This window comes from Pelobates fuscus, chromosome 2, assembly GCF_036172605.1.
Source record: "Pelobates fuscus isolate aPelFus1 chromosome 2, aPelFus1.pri, whole genome shotgun sequence".
Classification (NCBI taxonomy): Eukaryota; Metazoa; Chordata; class Amphibia; order Anura; family Pelobatidae; genus Pelobates; species Pelobates fuscus.
Window position 1 is genome coordinate 136,704,224 of NC_086318.1, and position 22,922 is coordinate 136,727,145.

Consider the following 22,922-nt stretch of genomic DNA (forward strand, 5'->3'; position numbering starts at 1 on the left):
TGTTTTTAATATCCCCAGCCACCCTCCTGTTTGCTTACCTTATGTGTCCAGGAGGGTGGCTTGGAGTCGTGGTCCTGCTGCTGTTAGAAAGTGTCTGAAGCAGTGGGAGTGCTCCTCTCCCTTCATGCTGCGACTGCCTCTTCCTACCGCACTGTCTCCCAGCTGGAGACGTTACACGGGCCCAGTCATGGTTTTAGAGGACCGCAGCACCCGATGGGGCCCCTGTTCAGCAGTAATGTTTCCCAGTGCTATAATCATAGCACCGGGGAAAACATTCCGTGGCACCCCTGTTTGGGAACTGCTGCTTTAGACACAACTATTTAATCTATAAATCCCGGACTGGTAGGAGTGCCTTAACCCCTTAAGGACCAAACTTCTGGAATAAAAGGGAATCATAACAGGTCAGACATGTCATGTGTCCTTAAGGGGTTAAAGACTGGTTTGGAAACCACTGATCTAGGGGTATGTTGGCCATGCAGACACATTAAGGTTCCCATCTCCCTCTTTTAGAGCCTTGAGACTGCATCACCGTGAGTAGCACAGCTTCAGAGAATGGGAGAAGTGGGGATATTGGGGATTGATATTGCTTATATTAAGCACCTTTAAGCGGGAACTTAATAGCGGAGCATCCTACTCAATCAACTTCTGGTTACGCACCTGATTCTTAAAAGGAACACTATAGGGTCAGGAACACAAACATGTATTCCTGACCCTATAGGGTTAAAACCACCACCTAGCTCCCCTGGTCCCCTCCTGCCTACCTAAATATAGTAAAATCTTACTTGTTTTCAAGTCTGGAGCTGCTTGCTTTGTCACCGTTTCCTTTCACATGCCCACTGCCTGCTGACATCAGAAGTGGTAGCCTGATCCAATCACAATGCTTCCCCATAGGATTGGCTGAGACGGACAAAGAGGCAGATCAGGGGCAGAGTCAGCATGATTCAAACACAGCCCTGGCCAATCAGTATCTCCTCATATAGATGAATTGAATCAATGAATCTCTTTGAGGAAAGTTCAGTGTCTGCATGCAGAGGGAGGAGATACTGAATGTTTGGATGCATTTTAGGCAGCCATGATCCAGGAAGGATCTCTAGAAGCCATCTGATGAGTAGCCAGTGAAGTTATCACTAGGCTGTAATGTAAACACTGCATTTTCTCTGAAAAGACCGTGTTTACAGCAAAAAGCCTGAAGGTAATAAATCTACTAACCAGAACAAATTCAATAAGCTATAGTTGTTCTGGTGACTATAGTTTATCTTTAACATTTATCACACAAAAACACATTAGCATGTTTTAAATTTTATTCTAAAAGACGGGAGCCGAAAAAATACATTTGAATATATCGTAACAGTACTGTTTGAGCCATACTTATCAGTACATTGATATAAAAAAAAAAAAAAAGTTCCATAGAACATAAAATTCCCAATTACTAAATAATTCCAAAAGAGAAGTCTAGACCCCAACTTTGGATTCCCTCCTATATTTACATTGATAAACCATGCACATTTCCAAGTAATCCTTCTTGTATCCCATTTTGCTTGACAGTCAACTTGCAAACATAAAATTGTTGGCTTGCACTGGTTCATAAAAACCGGTAACAAAATGTTATTCTTGAACAAGCCTGAGACTTGTTGTAAAAAAAAAAAAAAAAAAATATTCCAGTGAAAATAATTTGATGACCCACTCCCTCCCCCTCCCCCCAATCAGGCTATGATGTGCTAGATATTCAGGTAGGTTATATTTCCCTTCAGTAGACCTTCAAAAACAATATCTGCTTTCAAAAGCCATGATGAGATTCTTCAAAATGTTTGGACAACTTTTCCATAACCTCCTCTTCCAGCATCATAATCTTTGCGATACTCATCTCTTACCTTAAAATAAAGAAAAATAATCATTAAAGATATTACATATGATACAATGCATAGAGAAAACAATTCACACTGCAGTTCACCATTATAATGTTGCAATTTTATAGTTGTTACCTTTAGTGATCATAGGCCATCTTGCATCTAATGCAAAAAGTAGAACAGGCTCATAATCTTCCAAATACCATTTGTTACACTATAGCATCTGGTTTATTGGCAGACCACACAATTCAATCATCTCATTCATAATTACAACTCTTGTTGTCATTTCATACCACACCATACATTCTTTCTCTACCTTTCTGTACCCTCCAGACCAGTTGTCATTCACATCACACTACAGTATGTAGATCATATTACTAAATATAGTTGAACAATATAGTAAATTAAATAGAATGTCTGACTAAGCCAGTAGAGTCCCATGATGCATCACTAATCTTAGAAGGTAAACAATTTTAAAATAAAATAACATTGTTCATGTCTTACTTGGCCACCAGATTTTCCTCGTCCATACTGTCTTCCTTCCTTAAAACCTGCATCCCAGTCTGTCCTAATGATTCGATCATCCAATCGTGTACCATTGATATACCTCATTGCATTCTCAGAATCTCCCCTTGTGTAGTATCTTGGAGTAAAGTTAAGGAACAATCATACTGTGCTTATACCATACTGCATCTGAAATTTCGTTATTCCAAGCTATATAACTTACTGACACAGAGAGGAGCAGCTTAAAAATACCTGCAATGAAATGAAAGGTGAGCTGTCATTCTGGAAGGTAATGACACACGCGAACAGCTAACCAAGTAATCTGCAGCAATTTTAATTAAAATAAATAAATAAAACATTCCTCCTTTGCTCTTTGTTGATTTGCCCTGCTTTTGGAGCTCTTCCTGAACAGGGCAAACCTCCTTCATGTGGTTTCTGTAGGTGGAGAGCAAATGGACCTCAGGCAGAGGCGTAACTAGAAACCACAGGGCCCCGGTGCGAAAAGTGCCCTGGGACACCCCCCCCCCCTATTTGTATAACACATACAGATACATACACAGACACAGAATGACACTTCTACAAATGCAAACACAGACACACGCAGATGCACATTCACAGAATGGCACTCATACAGATAAAAACAGTGACACACATACAGATACATAGGGACACACATGCAGAAAAACAGATACACATACACAGATACACTTAATGACATACATTCAGATACACATACAAACTGATACCCATACAGTCACACATGTAGACAAACAGATACACACACATAGAGATCCACATACAGACACACACACCCAGATATACTGATACAGACAGACATTCTCTATCACACACACACACAAACTGCTAAAAATATTTAGTGACTTCCCTGGGGTCCAGTGGCTGCCTCATGCTGATGGGAGTCAGAGCTCCCACTGACTCCCTCCTCTTCTCCTGCGTGGCGCTCTGTTGGCTGGGAGGAAGTGACTGCTTCCTCCCAGCTCTGACATCATCACTGGGGCCCGGTTGCGCTCTTAAAGCACCGCAGTCACCCGATGGGCTCCTTCAATGCGGCACCGGCGGTTTTTCTGCGCAGTCAGGGCAGCACCAAAATGCTGGCTTTTTTTGATGAATATTTCCATTCCAGCATTAATTCTTTTAATTTGGGATGAAAAGCAAATGATTTGTGCCTTCTCAAATTCCTCATCCTTATCTTTCATAAGAAAAGCTGTACTTTCCTGATAAGTCTATGCAGACTCGCAACTGGAAAATAATATTCTTTGTCTGAGAAGACTGCCAAATCTTCTGAGGATTAACAAGTCAGTCACTTCCATGTGTTTCCTTTTCTTGCCTTTATAAGGACATATAAATACAGGCTCAGGAGGCACAGCTGACTGGGCTGTTTGAATGGCAGCCGATCTAATATCCAAATAGGTTTGTTGCAAACTGTTCTGGAACCACAATAAAATGAAGATACCTCAACTTTTTTAGTTTTCTCAGAAGATTTATTGAAACAGGTCCAACAAACTTTCTTTATGCATCCATCTGCCATAGGCTGGTTGCAAGAAGAACAAAAAATGCATCGATTTTCACATATGGTTTCCTTTTGACTGACATATGAAATGTCTAGATAAGAAATTTTAAAAAAAGAGAGAAAAAAGAAAATCTAAGGGAAAAACTGCAAAGAGACCACAAAGATAAAAGCAAAGTGTCTTACCCTAAATGACCTTTCAAAGGGCTGGCAATGGCACACTGCAACAGATCTGAAAGCACCAGGCAAACAGGTATTTGCAACCAATAAATAATCTCCAAGGTCCTGAAAACTTGAAATTGACACCTTAAATTGGAGATCACTTTGCACATGTGCATAGCGTACCACAATCTCCCTGTAGAACGCAATGCAACCAGGATGTGCATTCCACTGCCAGTAACTCCCAGCATGTTAACCAGATGCACCTTTGCCCTTTCCAGCATCTGGCACGGAGCTAAGCAAAACTGATAAAATTGTGGAACGCAGGTGTCCAGTGTGCGTTCCAATGCTTTAGTGGAAGGAACCAGGCCCCCCACTGAGTTCGCCTTTCCTGCTAAAGCGGAGCCCTCTGCCGCATTACCTTGCTCCTGGCATATAAAGCAAAAAAAAAATTGTGAGTGCCTACCTTGCCCAAGGCAAGTAGAGAACTGGGGGTCACTGTGCTCGTTTGGGCTTTATATCATGAGAGGAGGAGTGTTAAGAGGGGCTTAACTTTTAAATTTCTAGTGTGCCTATCTTTTCCTGTCAAGACACTGGATAACCCTGTTGTGCACTGCCACTAATCTGGCGGGGAGTGGGTCTTCCCATGAAAAATATGCACAAGAACACATAACAGAATTATATGTATTAAGCTACCAATACAAACTATGCAGCCTTATGCTCAATTTTTTTTTTTAGCATACTAAAATCAGGACTATTCTACTAATTATAATTGGTCACTTACAATTGCAGATTTCTGATAACTGTACCAGGTACTCAGTGACTCTAGTTACATCAAACTAGACATTTAAACATTGCCTTGGTTTAAAATGTATTTTAGACAGTTCAAAAACTGGTGAACTAGTTGTGTTGGTACTTCTCACTCTTGCAAGGCCAGCCTTAACAACAGAGAAATCTTCACTCTCCCATATATTTAAAAGGTTAGCAAAGAAACTACACTAGTGCACTTGTGATCTTCTCACAACATCGCAGGTTAAAATGAACGAAGCCAACCAAAGGGATTCAGGGCAAGCAGGAGAATGAGCAAGCTGATACTGAACCCAGTCTACAACCTCCCCTCACCCATGTCTTTTTCGGTCGATATTTAACAGCTTAACCCCTTAAGGACACATGACATGTGTGACATGTCATGATTCCCTTTTATTCCAGAAGTTTGGTCCTTAAGGGGTTAAAGTAGTGCGTGCCGCAACACCACAACAACAACGACTGAATTACAACTACATTGAAGACAATATTAAAACACTTTCGTTTTACAAAGGATACTCCACAAAACAGAATCCACAGGCTGTCTTCTTAACTTTATCAAGACCCATGACAATTTTCTTCACATCACCACTTTTGCTGAATAGTTCATGGATTTGTTCTTCTGTGGTGTAAAAGGACAGATTTCCCACATATAATGTGCAACTTAGTTTTAACAGTTTCTCCTGATCAGATCTGTTTCCCTGAAATAAAAAAAAAAAGCAAACATAACTCATTTAAACTTATTTTTCTGTTAAATCGTCTTTTATTAATTAAACTTTAAAGGGACGTTCAACTTCCCAAATAAAAATCACTATTTAGTAGATATACCTCAAATTAAAACATGTATACGTCTATAAACCAGTGCCTGAACAGGGAATTGTGGAGAATTCACAAAGCCAGTATAATGAAAGGTTTGAAGTGCAGTTATTCTGCTGACAATTTGCGGTTTTCATTTCAGTTATTTATCATTTAGGAGTTTAGCGCATAAGCTTTGATCAGGATGATTCATTAAACCAGGAACTATGGATAATTGAGATGGGGATTTCAACTTTCGTTTTACAGTTTTGGATATTTTTTCCCCTCAGGAAAATAATCTTATTCTTTAAACTCCGACTGTAGTTAATTTCCAAACACAGTTCCATTCATCACATAGGGTAAGTGGAGCTACTCTATAAGGCTACGCTTAGCCTCAGCAGGGCTGCAGTACACAGATAAGCTTACTACTGAGTAGAGATTTTTGCATACAGTGACTTCCAAGGAAACATGGACAAATTTAACAGTGTTGCCAGACAACTCTGAAGAGTAGGCTCAAAGAAACACTTCAAGCATCATAATCATATAGTGTGCTTTAGTGGTTATGATGCCAGGAATGCATGGCGTCTACTCGGGTTAAGTAGTCATGCCATTTGAGAACAGAAAAACTAACATGGGATCCACTGGTCACATCTTCTTCTGGAACAAGGAAGCTCCTATTAGCTGCCCCAAGCCAAGCTAAAGCTCACTGGCTGAAAAAGTTAGCAGTTTGTTCTCTGCCAATGCCCTGTGTTTTTCAGCTCAGCGCTGCAGTTTTCAGAATGCAGTTACTGGCACCGGGCACACGCCATGCAAGTTGTCAAACTGTAAGCAAACAGTTTGAGTACTTACCATGGGAGGATGCCAGGGCATACCTGACACCAAAAAAACAAAACAGTATGCTGTATTGGTTACGGTGCATGAAGCGCTTAAAAAAAATCACTGAGGTTCTATAACTTTCTCAGAGCCGAGAGTGCAGTACTTATGCTACATACCATTTAATTATGACCCTTTAAAGCATAACTGTCACTTGTAGGGTTGTTGCAGAAGACCTCTCCCCCAGAAGTCATATTGGCTTTCATTGGAATGCCTTTGGAGGGGTGGAAGGAAAAGTAGATATACTTCCCATGATACATCTTTTACATCTGTGTAAATTATACCTTTATATTGTATGCTGAAGAGCTTTCTTACACAGTACAGAAAAAGTGCTGCACATGTTAATCCACAGGCAGTGCCTAGTAATGCATACCTCTATCTATAGCAATACCGAAAATGTAAAGTTACCAATGCATTCTGATTAAGAGCCATGTCTCTACTCTTTGACAATACCTTCAGCTAGCTTAATTTGCCAGGATTTGCATCTATTAGAAAAAAAAAACTGCCTGCTCCCTTAGTCAAAAATGGCAGCAAAGTTTTCCAGAAGCAAGGTGATATGCTGCCCTGGTAACATTGTGTTCTTCGTGATATCATCTTTCCCAGAGCTAATGTTCAGACTAATTACGGGTTGCCTTACGGGCTCCTGGCTGATAACAGATTCTGATATTCTGCTCATGCTAACCGCAATCACGGTCACACATTACATGTTGGGATCAGTGTTATCCCGGCACGCACAGTGAGTGCTCTTACTGATAGGAGGACATCCCACTCCTATCACGGGCAGGCAGCCAGCCCGGTGAGTACGTTTAATAACGATGATCAGAAATATTGATATCCCAATATAATTGGCGGAAACGGTAATAGGTCGATCCATCCCTCAGCGAGTCGTGTGAACTTCAATGCAATTCACAGTTTAGGAGTTTTTATTCATAAACAGAATCCCCTTATTAAAAAATAATAATAATACATCAATATGGACAGCGATACATTGAATGCCCCTTAAAGCAGCATGCTGCACGCCGCGCTCGGCAGACATAGTGCTGTGAGATACTGCATGCCGGTAATAACAGAGCATGCCGGTAATAACAGAGCGGGCCGGGCAGATAGCACACTCTCCATGCCCCCAGGTCCCTCTCTCCGCCCCGCCCCCCCCCCCCCCCGGTCCTTACCCGGAAGTGCTGATCCCGGTACTGGCTCAGCTCCACGTACGAGTCGCTTCTAAGTGCGCTCAGGGACATGTCTCCGCTCTGCTGGAGAACCGCTTCCACCAGCCAACATGCAACCGCTTCCAGCAGCACAACCACTTCCGGGTCCGGCCACCACCAACCAATCGTTAGCTGGAGGAACAATACTATATCCGGGTCACGGTGTAGCTGTACCGCCGGCGGCCATCTTTAGAAAGGGCTATCCTGCATCCGGAAAGGGAGGGGCCTGTGTCCAGCCCGGAAATGGTCGCTGTTTAGTGCTGTCGGGTAAGCGCAGCGGACAGACGGAATGTCACAATAAATGTATTTACTATGTATTTTATCGCTCTCTCCTGTCTTCCCCCATAGGATTCGAGTCACGAATTCGAGGACGCCCATTGTTAGTACATTAGGCGAGGTGACGCTGTTGCCATGGTGCTGCGGCTGCTGTTTAACCTGCTCAATAACCCGCAGATGATCGAGAAGCTGTCCGAGTCCCGGCTGGTGCGCAGGGCGGCGCAGATCACGGCCTTTGCGGTGATGAAGGCCCAGCTGTCCGGCAAGGAGGCGGCCCAGCGGGTGCTGCGCTCGGACACGGTGCGGCAGATCCGCCAGGAGGCGGCCTCAGGGGCGGGAGGAGGGCAGCTGGGACACCGGCTACAGAGAGTTCGGAACTCCTTCATCAGAGAGCTGCGAAACGGCATGCAGGAGGCCAAGAGGCAGATCAAGAAAGGGGACAGCAAGTGACCTGCCATGGCCACCAACATGGGGGACATTGTCTGGAGAGTGACCTGCCATGGCCACCAACATGGGGGACAGTGTCTGGAGAGTTACCTGCCATGGCCACCAACATGGGGGACATTGTGTGTAGAGTGACCTGCCATGGCCACCAACATGGGGGACATTGTGTGTAGAGTGACCTGCCATGGCCACCAACATGGGGGACATTGTGTGTAGAGTGACCTGCCATGGCCACCAACATGGGGGACATTGTCTGGAGAGTGACCTGCCATGGCCACCAACATGGGGGACAGTGTCTGGAGAGTGACCTGCCATGGCCACCAACATGGGGGACATTGTCTGGAGAGTGACCTGCCATGGCCACCAACATGGGGGACATTGTGTAGGTTATGACATACCATGGCCACCAACATGGGGGACTTTGTCTGGGGAGTGACCTGCCATGGCAACCAACATGGGTACATTGTCTGGAGAGTGACCTTGACACCTTTACTATGCCATTTATCTTAAGTAATATGTAAGGCCTTACTGATTGTAATACTAAATGAATAAAACATTATATTAATGTGATGATCAATGTGACAATCAATAAAAGCCAGGTTGGAGGTGCCAGTATTATAAGACAAGGCTAGGGGATTCCTGGTCTTGTAATTGTACTGTCTCCTTCTTTTCCTGGATTGAAAACGACAATTAAGAGTTTGAAAGTAATTGGAATAAAAAAGTTATATCTCATCTATCACTAGACACAAAATACATACACATCCATGAATAAATAAAATTATTTAAGAAACCCTGTAGCATTATGAATACAAATATATATTCCTAATGCTTTTTGTGTTACCCTACCTATTTAGGTGTCTGCCACATTTTACTCCCCTACCCCAAGGGTTTAAGAATAGTTTTACTTAGGAATCGATCGATATTGGATTTATTATTTTTTGGAGCCAAAACAGACAGTCTGTGAACTTTTAGGCCGACAGCCGATAACTTACCAATATTCTGTACATTTACCATTTTGAAAAGCTGTGCGCTTCCTTCCAGTCAGTCACTCGATTCTTGCGTCCCCAGAGCCGGTGCGCCCTGAGACGGCCCTGCGTGTGCTGGGCCACCGCTCTCTCTCACATTATCGGCAGTATCAATAGTGACCGATATGGTCTTCTTGCCTTTAACATATGTAATCCTACATACTTTAGGGCAGGTCCAGAAACACAATCAATCTAGAAGTTTAAATGCAAGGCAAAATAAATCTGAAGATCATGTTAAAACATCACCCAGTTTTTGCCACTCCAGTCCAACTTAAAGGGACACGATAGTCACCGGAACAACTACAGCTTAATGTAGTTGTTCTGGTGAGTATAATACCTCCCTTCAGACATTAAAGGCAGTGTTCGCATTGCCCCTAGGGACACCTCCGTGTGGCCACTCCTTAGATGGCCACTGGAGGGTCTTTCTGGCTCAGGGCTGCACAGTAAGCAGCCCTGCCGTTCTGCATGGAGACGCTGAATTTTCCTCAGAGAGATGCATTGATTCAATGCATCTCTATGAGAAGGTCCTGATTGGCCAAAAAGGATAGCATTGGATTGGATAAAAATCGGCCATTTTGATGATGTGATAAAGGGGGCGGAGCCCACGCAGCACTGAAAATAAGGTGAGTTTTACATTTTTATGGGGGTGGGGGAACAAGCAACCTAAATGGTGGGTTAAACACTATAAGGTCAGGAATACATGCTTGCGTTCCTGACCCTATAGTGGTCCCTTAAGTAGTACAAATGCTTGTGAAATTGTAAAGTTAGCAGTCAACTTGTAAATTACAGAACTATTTCTCATAAAACACTTGCATTACCCAGTGACCTCACACTATATATATATATATATATATATATATATATAAATAGCACTTATATACAAAACATATAAAAATGATATACAAACAGTAAACAGAAGTCAACAGAATTATCTAAAAATACATTTTATCTTGCTGTTCTATATTAAAGGCTTTTCAAGTTAATAGACCACTCCAGGTACCAAAACCACTTCATGCCAATAAGTAGTTGTGGTGGTCAGAGTTCATTGGTGCCTTCTTACCATTAAACCATTTAACACTTAAAGGTTTGCCCCCTTGCTATTCTGTACCACGAGGTTTCTGGAATTTGCTGTATAAGAGAGATTGTGGTGGTCCTTAGATGGGGAATTTCCTTATATGGCCAGAGTCTAAACTAAACGTTATGACGTAATTTGGGCTATAAAGGGCAGAGGACAAAGGACCACGCTCTCTTCCTTCTACGATTCATTTTGCTCTCCTTTCTGATGTCCTGAGTTGCTGATACAAAGACGACTCTCTGTAACGTCGTTAAGAAATACCATCTGTTAAGTATATTATTGTTTGCTGTTGAAGTAGAATAAATGCATATTTTTTATAAAGAACGTCAGATTGCGTATTAGTACTTTTCATTAATATGGACATATATTAGTGTCGCGAGCCTGACCCAAAGAAGAAATATATATATATTTGTGCTCAGAATTTTTCTAATACGTAATGGAATGTAGAAGGAGAAGCATAGTTGGTTGAGGTGTGCTGAAACCAACGTACGAGTAGGCCTGTAAAAGAGGGCCCACAAAGGTGAATTGTTAATATAGATGGGTGTAGGTGGGTGGGTACAAACAGCTTGCACAACAAAGGTAAGTAGGGGGTGTAGGGTTTATATGGGATCATAACTCCTCCCACAAATTCAGGCCAAATGGCCTTCCAACTTGTGCTCGGAATTTATCTAATACGTAATGGAATGTAGAAGGAGAAGCATAGTTGGTTGAGGTGTGCCGAAACCAATGTACGAGTAGGCCTGAAAAAGAGGGCAAAAAGAGGATTCAAAGAAAACACACTTCATTGCAAGTTTATACAGCTTGTGTACTGAAAGCTAGTAAGGAGCTTTTACTCTGATTGAGGTATATATGTAACTAAGCTGAGGATTACCTGTGGTCCCATCACCTAGTGATGTGGACTGGGTTGTAAGAGCTTGGAACCGCTGATGCAGCGCTTCTGCGAAAAAGAGAGACCAGCGAAGGAAGCCATGATTTAGTTTAACTTAATGGAATGTTTAGACGTGAAGTAATGGCTTAGTACTGATAGTGTGTGGCTGACCTTGTATACGTAAAACGGAGTGACAGCATAGGAGGTATAAACAAGATGCTTGATATGTAGGTTTAGAGGAAAAGGCAAAATGTACAATAGTTTAAAAAGTCTTGAATCAAGCAAACTCTACTTGTGACATGGAACAATATACAAAGCCCTGGTGTGAGTGATAGAGTAGTTGTGAAACTGCGTGAAGCGTGCGTATCTGTATGAGGTGTAACTGTGTGCTTAGTCCAAGATTATCTCATGAAAAGGATGTATCCTGGATGGTATGTAGTAGGTCGTAGGGAGACCTTAAACTGGGCGTGAAAGAGCTTAAGCGGCTGTGTTGTGGACACCAGGAATGTAAAAGCAGACTAATAAGAACTGAGAGGTTGCTGCCAGCCAAGTCAGCCTAAGAAAATAGCCACAAAATAGTTAGCGAGGATGGCCGCCCGAACGTAGGCCAGGTGCCATGGTGAAGGGTGAATAGATAGTAGATTAAAGGTGTTGGACAAGTCCATCTTGCTCAACCAAGCCTTACTACTTGTTAAGTGATCGCTTGTATGGCATGATTGAATTGCGTAGTGCAGTGAGAACGCCATAGCGGGAATGAGGGAGTTTGATGCTGGGAATAGATGTAGAGTGCGGTGCGGAAGAGGTCTATGATTAGACGTATTATAGGGTATAGTGATTTTCTACATCGATGGGAATGGTACGCCAAGATGAGAAGTGTGAAGACCGTAAGGAGGCGAGCGTGAACCCAGCGTATGCCTGCTGTGGAAGGAAGGTGGTCCACCGTAAGAGGGTCAATGGGTGCAGATAATAGGTTAGGGCCTACGAGTGTACCTGTGGGAATGGCGATAAGGCCCGTGTGAACCCCTGTGCGAAACCCGGCACCAGAATCTACCAGATGCCTAGCTGGGTGTAAATTCAGATAGTATATTAGGATAACAAAGTTAACCTTAGTTGGGCGTATCTTAGGTGACAGATGGGCTGCGTATGTGGACTAGGTGTAGGTTCTGGAGCAGATGTACAAAACCCTGCATGTAGTGAAATAGCATAACCCGGTATTAAAGTCATAGTGCACCCGAGCCTTCCCCAGAAATTAAGTGGTCAGCCCAGCTTGTCCCTCTGGACGCCTCCCTGACTAGTGCGTGGGGTGAAGTGGTGGTGAGAAGTGGAAGTAGCTGTCTCTATGCGAGAGGTAATGATAAACAGAGGAATGGAAAGTTTTGTTAAGTCATGGGTGTCACTCTTTGGAGTACTGAAATGTCGCCAAGAATATAGCCTTTGTACTGTAGGGAGTCTTGTGAAGTTAAGTAGTGATGTTAGTTTAACGTCCTTTCCATCGAGAATTACTTTCTCCATGGAAATTGGAACAGGATGGGCCAATGAGACGTATGGAGTAGTGATAGTGGGTGGTGGGGGACGGGGAGGGAAATGAGGGGTAAGCCAGACTGTATGACCGAGATCGCGAGATGAGCGCCTGCCGGGCTTAATGAGTGTGGTGTGGCTATAGCCGATTCCATTTATCAGCCTGGTGTGGCTATAGCAGATTCCATGTATCAGCCTGTTAATCATTTGGAGGTTGGCCAGGATAGCGACTAGGGTCTCCTGATTGGAATCTGAGGAGTAAGCTGATGGCCCTTGTGAACTAGAACCAGGCCTGGGAACATTGGGCTGAGACGTTGTGAGCCAGTGTAGTTCTGCCTTACTGGCAGTGGCTGGGGAGAGGATACCCTTGTGTCAGAGCTCTGCTGATATTTTTTTAGAATGTACCAGAATCCCAGGTAACTGAGGGTAGAAGGGAAGAGGGATTCCTATGGAGATCCTTGCCAGACTGGCGTGCTGGGTATTTCGTCCAACAGCAGACCGATTATCGGGATGGATACTTGTGACATTCTGAAAAATAAATAATGATTGGATAATTAATGTGTCTTAGAGGTATGGATGAAACCTTCAGGGAACTGGCCTGCTAGCTAGTGCCAAAGCGAAGAATTTACCTAGTACCAAGTGACAGGTGAGGCCCTGCTAGTGCCAAGTGGCAGAGAGAGGCTCTACCTATGATTTGGGCCGAGGGGATTTTGTGGCCACTTGAACGTGGTGGCAGGATGTCGGCCTCTTGGTGACCGTAAGAGATTCAAAACGTGTGGCCGTGACATGGGAAGCCCTAACTGTAGCCCTAAACAAGGGCGAGCGAGGTGGCTAACTATGATTTGGTCGTGTGGCTGAACCTCCGTGTTGAGGTGGGGTGTAGACCATGCGGAACCGTAGTATTACTTAGGATAGTTAAGGCCAGCGCCTAACCCTCAATGCCAGTTCTCTAGCCTAATGGGGCTTGTCTCTTAGAATGGTGTGATATAACGTATGTAGATTCTTTTTTTTTTTTTTTTATACTTCTTTATTCAAAATTTTTTTTCATATTTTATATTACAGTACAATTCGAAAAATACATACATTACAAACATACATATTGCATATTACACCAAATGATATAAATAGTTCCTACTGTATAGAGAAAATGCGTTAATTAAGGTGCAACAGGCCATCCCCCACGCAAACACAAAGAGAAAACATGCCAATAAGAAAAAAAAAAAAAAAAAAAAAACTGAGGAAGTCGTTATTATATTATATACCCAGAGTCTGTGGAAATATGATAGGGAGTATATCCCTAGAAGATAACCACAAACTAAGAAAGCTATTGTCCATAGAGGTATATCTACTGAGTGGTCAGACCCCCGTCCCCTCTCCCGTCACATGAAAAATTTATAAATTGCCATATAGTAGGGAACAGGTGTTTAACCAAAGTAAATACCAGTCTCTTTTTTTTGAGGCCAGTGACCAGGTATTAAGAATATCATTTTCCATTGTTAATTGAAGTTTAACTTGTTTAATTAGAGAGGCCTTCTGAAAAGGCTCGGAAGATTTCCATTGTCTTGCAATGGTAACTTTGGCTGCAATAAAGCAGTGAGTAGCTAAACATCTGTATTTACTTGATTTGAAAGGCCAATTCAGATGAAGGAGGGCCGAGGCTGGATTTTTGTTTGTATCATTAAACGAAGCCTCATTCATTGATATTTCCGAAAAGATATTGAAGGTCCAGGCCCATAATGGCTTAAGTGCTGGGCAATACCACCAAATATGAATATATGTGCCTGAATAGGTGCCACATCTCCAGCAAGTTGAGTCTTGAGAAGTGTACATTTTAGCCAACCTTGTTGGAGTATAATACCACCTATATAAAAGCTTAAAGTGGCACTCAGTCAGGTTCAATCCATGAACAAATTTGTTTACCCAAATTAAGGAGGAAAACCAGTCGTTTGGGGAGATCACTAGATTAAGTTCCTTTTCCCATGTTTTAACCAGTCTATGCGGGAAGGGATCTAAGCCTTTAAGTAGCGAGTTGGCAACCGAGATAATCTTGGGTACAGTTTGAAAAGAGAATAGAGTTTGCAGCTCTTTAGCGCATGGAAATGTAGATTGAACAACATGTTTCTGAATATAGTGTTTGATACGAAAGTAAGTAAATATTTCTTTAGATGGAATATGCAAATTATCTACTAACTGTTGAAAGGGTAAAATATTATCACCCTGCATAATATCCGCTATGGTTAAAGTGTCCTTATTAGGCCAGTGTCTCAATGATAAATCTTCTACATTAGCTTCTAATATATTTAATTTGCAGGTTCTAAGGATTCGATTGGTTAAACCCAAGATTTTCTTAATTTCTGTCCATATTTCCAAAGTGTGGGCCAGCGATATTGGGGAGTACGGTAGCACTCTCGAGAGCTTACCAGTATCTGACCAGATATAGGAATAAAGGCTAGAAGCGTGTATAGCTTCGGATTCCATTTTATACCAGGGTTCAGTAAAAAATTGTGGTTCTTGTAAAATGTAAATATGTCGTATAATGTTCGCATAATAAAGATTTATGATATTTGGGAAACTGGGACAGTTTTCTTGAGATATTTTTTTGACTTATTCTAGGCTTTTTATTATTCCAGATGAATTTATTGATAGCCGATTGGATCATTAAAAGCCAGCCTTTAGGGATTTTGAGAGGGACCATTGAAAACAGATACAGCCATTTCGGTAAAATATAGGAATTAATAATATTGATTCTACCTGTCCATAAGGTCTCGAGGTTTTTCCATTTTTTTAAATTTTGATTCATATCTTTCATTAAGTGCATTACATTCCTCTCCATTATATGAGAGGCATTTGCTGGAAAACTAAGACCCAGATAATTAATTTCTGTGTCAGTCCAAATAAATTGGTATTTTTGGGATAGTCTTTCAACCTGTGTCGAAGATAAATTGATGGTTAAAGCTGTGGATTTAGATACATTTAACTTGAAATTAGAAATATTAGAAAATGTATCTATTTCTTTCATGAGTGCGGCTAATGATTCCTCCGGAGATATGAGAATAACCAAGGCATCGTCAGCGTATAGTGCAATCTTTATCTCCTGAGTTTTAGTGGGGACCCCCTTAATTAAATGGTTGTTTCTAATGTTAACCGCGAAAGGTTCGAGAGAAAGAATATATAAAATCGGTGACAGGGGACACCCCTGTCTTGTTCCGTTTTTAAGATCGAACCAGGACGAAGTAATATTGGGACCTACAGTTCTGGCCGAGGGGGAAGAGTACAGTACCATAATTGCAGTATATATCCAACCTTTAAAGCCGTATGCCTTAAGGAGTTCTCTAAGGTAGTCCCACCCGACCCTGTCAAACGCTTTTTCTGCGTCCAGGGCCAGGGCCAGGAGGGGCTCCTTATGGTCTTTTGCTGAACCGATAATATCTATAAGCTTTCGAGTATTATTTGATGCCCATCTTCCGGGGATGAACCCTATTTGATCTGGGTGGATCAGTTTTGTAATGACCGTTTTCAATCTCTCAGCAATAATGGCGGAATATATTTTCATATCTACATTGATTAATGCGATCGGTCTGTAGTTTCTTGGGTCCCTACTATCTTTTCCAGATTTTAAAATTGGGACGATATTTGATTGTAATAATTCCTTAGGTATGGCCTCATTTTCTGCGAGTTGATTAAACATTTCCATAAGAGGTTTTAAAAGATAGGATTTCATATATTTGTAATATAAGTTTGAAAAACCATCAGGACCAGGGGTTTTATTTGTAGCTAATCTCTCAATTTGAAATTGTACTTCTTCGGTTGAAATCTTTCTATTTAAATTGGTCAAATCCTGGGAAGAAATTCTCGGCAATTGGGAATTTAATAAATATTCCTTGATGTCTTTGGTTTCTGGGGATAGCCTTAGATTGTAAAGGTCTTGGTAAAACTGGTTAAACTTTTGTCCAATCTCAGATGGAGTGGAGTATACAATATGGTCAACCACCAGCTTTTCTACCCTGTTTTTTGCTTGTTGATTGCGTAATCTCCTAGTTAAACCTTTACTCGCTCTATTACCCGAGACATAATGATTTAATTTTAGTTTATATATATTTTGCTTAATTTTTTCCTCTTCTTTTAAGTTAATTTGAGTTTGTAAAACTTTTAATTGGGTTCTCAACTCCGGAGAAGATTTTAATTTATTCTTTTTAGAACATGAGTAGAATTCGATATATAAGTCAGGCAGTATTGTGCCGTTCTTTTTCTTAAGAAAGTGGTCTATTTTAATTAGATAGCCCCTCATTACCGATTTATGAGTGCACCAATTTATTAACGGAGAGGTATCTCCCGGGTCGTTTTCTGCCCAAAAATATTTCAATAATTTGGTAAGGTCCTCCCTATTACTAGGGTCTTTTAAAATGTTATCATTTAGTCTCCAAGTATTACGATGTAGAGGGGGAGAATCCCCAAGATCAAATAGGACGAAACTGTGATCTGACCAAGTGTTTTCCCTTAGATTAATATGGTTAAAGAGCGGAATGGTGTTGGCATTTGTTAAGCAAAAATCTATCCGGGAGTAAGTACCATATACCCCGGATAGATGGGAAAAATCTTTTTCAGAAGGGTGTAATAGTCTCCACATATCGTATAGATTATATTGTTTACAAATATTATTCAATTTTTTTGCTTGTTTGATAGCTCCTTTGTTGTTTGATAAGGAAGATAAAAAAGTTCTATCCATAACTGGATCACTAACACAGTTAAAGTCCCCGGCAATGATCAAATGTCCCCTGCAGATTTTATCGACTTTATCCATTATCAGGGAAAATTTGGTCATTGGATCGACATTAGGTAGATAAACATTAACCAGAGTAAAAACTCTATCTTCAATCTTACATAATAGAATAATGAACCTCGCTTCTAAATCCAATTCAATATGGAGAATATCCAAGTTAATATCTTTTCTGAATATAATTGCCACACCTCTTTTTTTTTTTCTGTTAGTGAGGCCTGAATCACCGTTGCAAAATTTTCTCCACCCCAAGTTTGTTTAGTGTCTTTTAGCCAGTGCGTTTCTTGTAGAAACGCTACCTGTATGTTTAGTTTCATCAACGAATCATACAGTCTGTGCCTTTTCTTATTTGTATTAAGCCCCTGGACATTCAGGGATAAAAAGTTCAACATAGAAATACATATAGACAATATTTTTTGACTTCCTGAAAAAAACAAAACCAAAGATAGCTTGGCACGCTATCATTTAAATAAAAAAAAGGAATGCGACACCCAACATGTATACCGTCTGATGGAGGGCACTGAATAAGCCCCCCATCTACATTCAACCATTTAGGTAAAAACCTAATGCTATTGTAGTCATTGAAAGCCATATAGGTACAATGAAAATCGAGTAGCATAGCTACACAAGAGGGGAACCCTGAACCATGCCTGAGTTAGAAACCCGCCCCTGAATTGCCCTCCCTCTGTTGTGCTGCTTCTCTCCCATTATATAGCAGGGGAAGAGAGACAATGAGAGGGAAAGAGAAAAAAAAAAAAATAAATCCCCAAATTTTTATTTAATTTATAAATATCTTAATTAGTCTATCATTATTTATACATAGTGCACACAATAAGAATATTTTGTGTGTAAACGTTAATTGCTAGTGACTTAAGCTTGTGAAAAAAATTGGTGAATTTGTGGTGAATTATCTCACTTGGGACAACTCCCTAATGTTAGCTTTTAAAGTGTTAATTGATTAGCAGCAGTTTTACATAAGACCTATAAAGTGATAGTGAATTTACTTAGACATGGGTATCCTTCTTATAATACAACACCTATAGGATACCTATGGTGACTATTTTATATTTTTAATACATTATGCAATATGTGAGCGCAAAAAGTGATATCCTATGTTATTTCCCCCTTTTCTTTCCCTTTTTCTTCCCCTTTTCTCTTCCTTCCCCCTTCCGGGTGGTTTTACCCACGAATATAGAATAGGGACAAATTGTCAAGAAAAAAAAAAAAAAAAAGGCAGAGCATTCTTTTGTCTATCAATACCTTAATCTTAATGCCTATAATATATATCTAATTTGTTCTTGCAATTGCTATATAATACGTTACATTTGTATATACATTCACAAATATATAATATATTATATACCACCGCCTAGGGCATTGAGAACAGCATTACCTGTCTTTTTTTTTTGCTTTTTGTTACCCCCTTTTTTGACATATTAATTAAATCAAATAAGATTTACTTTAGTACATGTAGAATAATATTGGAGTTATTTACACATGGATATCCATCTAGTGGGGGACACCCAGGCAGTGTCTACATTTTCAAAGAGTAAGATAATTAGTATAATTATAGAGACCCAATGAAAACAAGTGAATGTTGCTTTTTCCTATGTTAAATTGTTAAAAAAAAAAAAAAAAAATTTGCCTTAATTAATATAATTTTCAAATACCCTCCCCTCCCTCTCTCTCTCTCATCACATTTCTCTTATTCCACTTTCTGACCACCCTTAAGGGCGTTTTTCCCCCTATATTATACGATTATAAATCTACAGCAATAATTTATTGTTTTTGAGCCAATCTATTAGAGATGCATTGGTCTCAAATATTTCTCTCTTGCCTTCAAAGGAAAGGCTGAGTTTTAGAGGGAAAAGCCACTTGTATTTTATATTGTGGCTTCTCAGAGATCGAGTGGCAAAGCTGAATGTTTTTCGTTTTGTTCTAGTTTCGAAGGATAAGTCCTGAAATACTTTGACTTTCTGAAAAGGACCTTCAGAGACTGGGTTGGTTCTTGCGAGTTTCAGGATGGTTTCTTTGAAGTCAAATGAAAAAAAACATGCTATAATGTCTCGAGGAGAATCATTTTGAATAGCTTGTGGTTTGAATGTCCTATGGCATCTTTCTATTATCAAATCTGGAGATTTAAAGGGGACACCCAATATGATTAAGTACTCCGTCACGGATTGCTTAACATCCTCTTGACTGCCTTTTTCTGGAATATCTCTAAAGCGTAGATTTTTCCGTCTAGAGCGATCTTCTAAATCAGATAATTTGTTTTGAAGATTTAGAATGTCCCGCTGAGTTTTATCGTGATCTTCTGTTAAATTTTTTACTTGGGAGTCTAGTTGTTTGAGATGGTCTTCAAAAGTTTCCATTTTTGCAGCGAGAACTTTTATTTCAGTTTTAATATCCAGTTTGATTTCTGCGGCGGTTGAAGCCAATTCTGCTTTGAACTCATCCAGGTTGGTCTTAAAACTAGTTTGGAGCAAGGAAATGGTTATTAACTCTTTATCAGGATTACTTATTGGTCCTGGATCCAAAGTTTCCAAGGTCACATCCATCTCATTTAATCTATGTTTGGAGTTCTTATGTTGCTGGGGGGAAAAATATGTTGTAAGTGATTTATCCTGAGATTTGTCTTGGGAGAGGTCTTTTTTGTCTTTCCTAGAAGAGAGTTTGGTTTCATGTGTTTTTTTCGTAGCCATGTTATAGCAATTCACAGCTTATGGAGAGAACAAGCCCACCAATCAATCTTTATTCAGTCTTTGGTCCGACTTGCTTAGATCTTCCTTAAGTCTTTTCCGTTTTCTTTTAGTTTTTCTTTTGCTTGTCTTTTACTTTCTCTTTCTCCCTGCTACCTACAACCTTCTGTGAATTTTTTTTTTTCTTTTTTTTTTCCTTTCCCCCCCTTTTCCAGCACTGCTCCCCTCCTCTCGTCCTTTCTTTTTTTTTAAATGTATTGTCGAATTTGCCTGATATCTATACTGTGATCAAGGTTCTTTCAGCCTTTGCCCCTTATTGCACGGTAATTGGTGCCTCAGCCATAGCCAGAAAGAAAAAAAAAACAAAAAAAAAAAAAACAAATACAAAACCTGTGTGCTTATAGCGATATCGTGTCTCTCTTGTTTTTTTTTTGTTTTGTTTTTTCCCGTATTTTTCCTTTTGCCTTTTTTACTTATTGAGCTGGATTAAGCTCAGAGTATAGAGAGTTCAGGGTATAAATGTCAGCACTTTTGAGTTTACACTCAATATCAGGCAATTAAGGTATGCGTTTGTACTCGCTGCTACGGAGTGCAGAAATTTTTTTAAAGGTTTCAAGTATATAAAGTTCTACTTCACCGTATTATTCCCAGCGTATGTACAATAGGGATACATAGTACACTTCCAGCAGGGATTCAAAACGTCAACCAAGTGGACACAAAGCGAAGTATGTTTTAGAGAGACAGCACTCCGAGTCTTGAGCTGCGGCTGTTGACACACAGTTTTCGGCGGTTATCGTTGGCACTGTTGTTCGGTTCTGCTTCCGTTCCGACACCAAAGGCCAGCATGGGGACACTCCTTGAGGGGAAAATAAACAGGTTGTATGATCGATCTCTTGCACAGCGCGGGAGAGTTTCAGGCGCGGCTACCTCGGCGAGGCATGGCGGGCATGGCGGGCTCCCCTCCTACTCCGTCATCACGGCGAACGCACGCACTCACGCCCACACGTCATGACGCCTCAACGTATGTAGATTCTTAACCTTGAGTGTTTGTCCTCTTTATTTAAGCAATGTGCCAGAAGATTACAGTATATTCTTGCTTCTGCAGGGAACGGGCCCGGTCCGGGAAACCTTAGTGGGAAAAAGATGCTAGTGGGTAAAAATGTAGAATGTATGAGAAGGTGTGTATCAGAGATACTGTAACGTACGAACGTGGGTAAGCTGAGGGACCTGAACGTTGGTCCGTAAATTAGAGACAAGCCCCAGGGTTCCCATAAATGTGAATTTTTTTGAATGATACGAAGGCAAAGTGGGGCCTTAAGGAGAAACGTAATCGTAGTGAGTAAGATTACCAATACCTGATACTGCAATGCAGGGAACCAGGTAGACTGTAGGTTGTTGATGGCGTAGGACTTGGTGTCTAAGTAATGATATGTAGATATAAATGACAAAACATGTACCGATAAATATAGTAGTAATATGGTGGATTATGATTAAGATATTGTTGTTGACATTTTGTGAGAAATATTAGCCCAGGTACGTTTTGAAGTGCAGAGCCCACTTTGGGAGGTGGGGGGTTGTATGAGGCCGTGGAGGCTGAATGAGGCCTCAAGGGAAAACTTAAAATGGTAAACCATCTTACCTGTTACCGGAATGCAGGATACTGGGTACATCTTCTTGGAGCTCTGTTTGAAGAAAAGTATAAGTAGTAGCAAGGTGGTGTAGGTTTGTGTGATTGATGTTTTTAAACGCCGTGAGGAATCTCAGAACTGGCCTGTTGGAAGTTTAGAACCCACTTTGGGAGGTGGGGAGGCTGAATGAGGCCGTGGAGGCTGAATGAGGCCTCGAGGGAAAAAGAGAACTGGTAAACCTACTTACCTGATACAATAATACAGGGTACAGGGATACCGCTTCTTGAAGACTGATAAATGCAATAATGTCTGAGTTGCCTGTAGTACACCGAATGACCGGTAGGGGTCAGTGTGTAGGCAAAAATGCAGTGGTTCATTGGTTTGTACATGAAATGCAATAATGTCTGAGAAGCCAGTAGTACACCAAAAGAACCGGTAGGGTTCAGTGTGTAGGCGAAAAATTGTATTTCGTTTGTAGTTTTAACCGTACAGATTTTTAACCCAACAGATTTTAACCAAAACAGCTTTTAAACAACAGATTTTACATGAACAGCTAGGTGAGTATAAGGTAACGAAATAACCGTGCAAAACAAAAGGAAACCGTAAAGTGAGGACCCGTGCTGTGCTGAACGCCGTGGGAACTAATCCTGGCGCAACAGGTGGGTCAACTTACGGTTTGAGAGTCCCTGAGACACCAAATGCGATGCTGACCGGAGAGAAGGCCACTGGATTAACGGAAAGCCCTGCTCCAGGATTCCTGGACACAGCTTGGAGTAGGAGACCTCATGGAGCAAAGGCGAAACCAAAATGGTGTCTTGTATGACCTGGAAGTGGATCTCATGCAAATGCTGACCTTGAACAGTCTATTCGTCTGACCAACAAACAGCTTGCACAACA

The 22,922-nt window shown here is 41.0% G+C and overlaps 2 protein-coding genes across 2 annotated transcripts; one reads left to right on the forward strand and one right to left on the reverse strand.

The window, feature by feature from the left end:
- Positions 1 to 1,287: 1,287 nt before the first annotated feature.
- Positions 1,288 to 7,827, reverse strand: NCBP2 (nuclear cap binding protein subunit 2). Its single transcript, XM_063441064.1, has 4 exons — positions 7,680 to 7,827; positions 5,362 to 5,543; positions 2,352 to 2,490; positions 1,288 to 1,871 (listed from the first exon to the last, which is right to left on the reverse strand). The coding sequence occupies exons 1-4, from the start codon at positions 7,746 to 7,748 to the stop codon at positions 1,800 to 1,802; spliced, it is 462 nt and encodes a 153-aa protein (XP_063297134.1). The 5' UTR covers positions 7,749 to 7,827; the 3' UTR covers positions 1,288 to 1,799.
- A 75-nt stretch (positions 7,828 to 7,902) lies between these two features.
- Positions 7,903 to 9,151, forward strand: NCBP2AS2 (NCBP2 antisense 2 (head to head)). The gene is made up of 2 exons (XM_063441065.1): positions 7,903 to 7,982; positions 8,064 to 9,151. Exon 2 carries the CDS (start codon positions 8,127 to 8,129, stop codon positions 8,439 to 8,441), a length of 315 nt encoding a protein of 104 aa, XP_063297135.1. The 5' UTR covers positions 7,903 to 7,982; positions 8,064 to 8,126; the 3' UTR covers positions 8,442 to 9,151.
- The last annotated feature ends 13,771 nt before the right edge of the window (positions 9,152 to 22,922 follow it).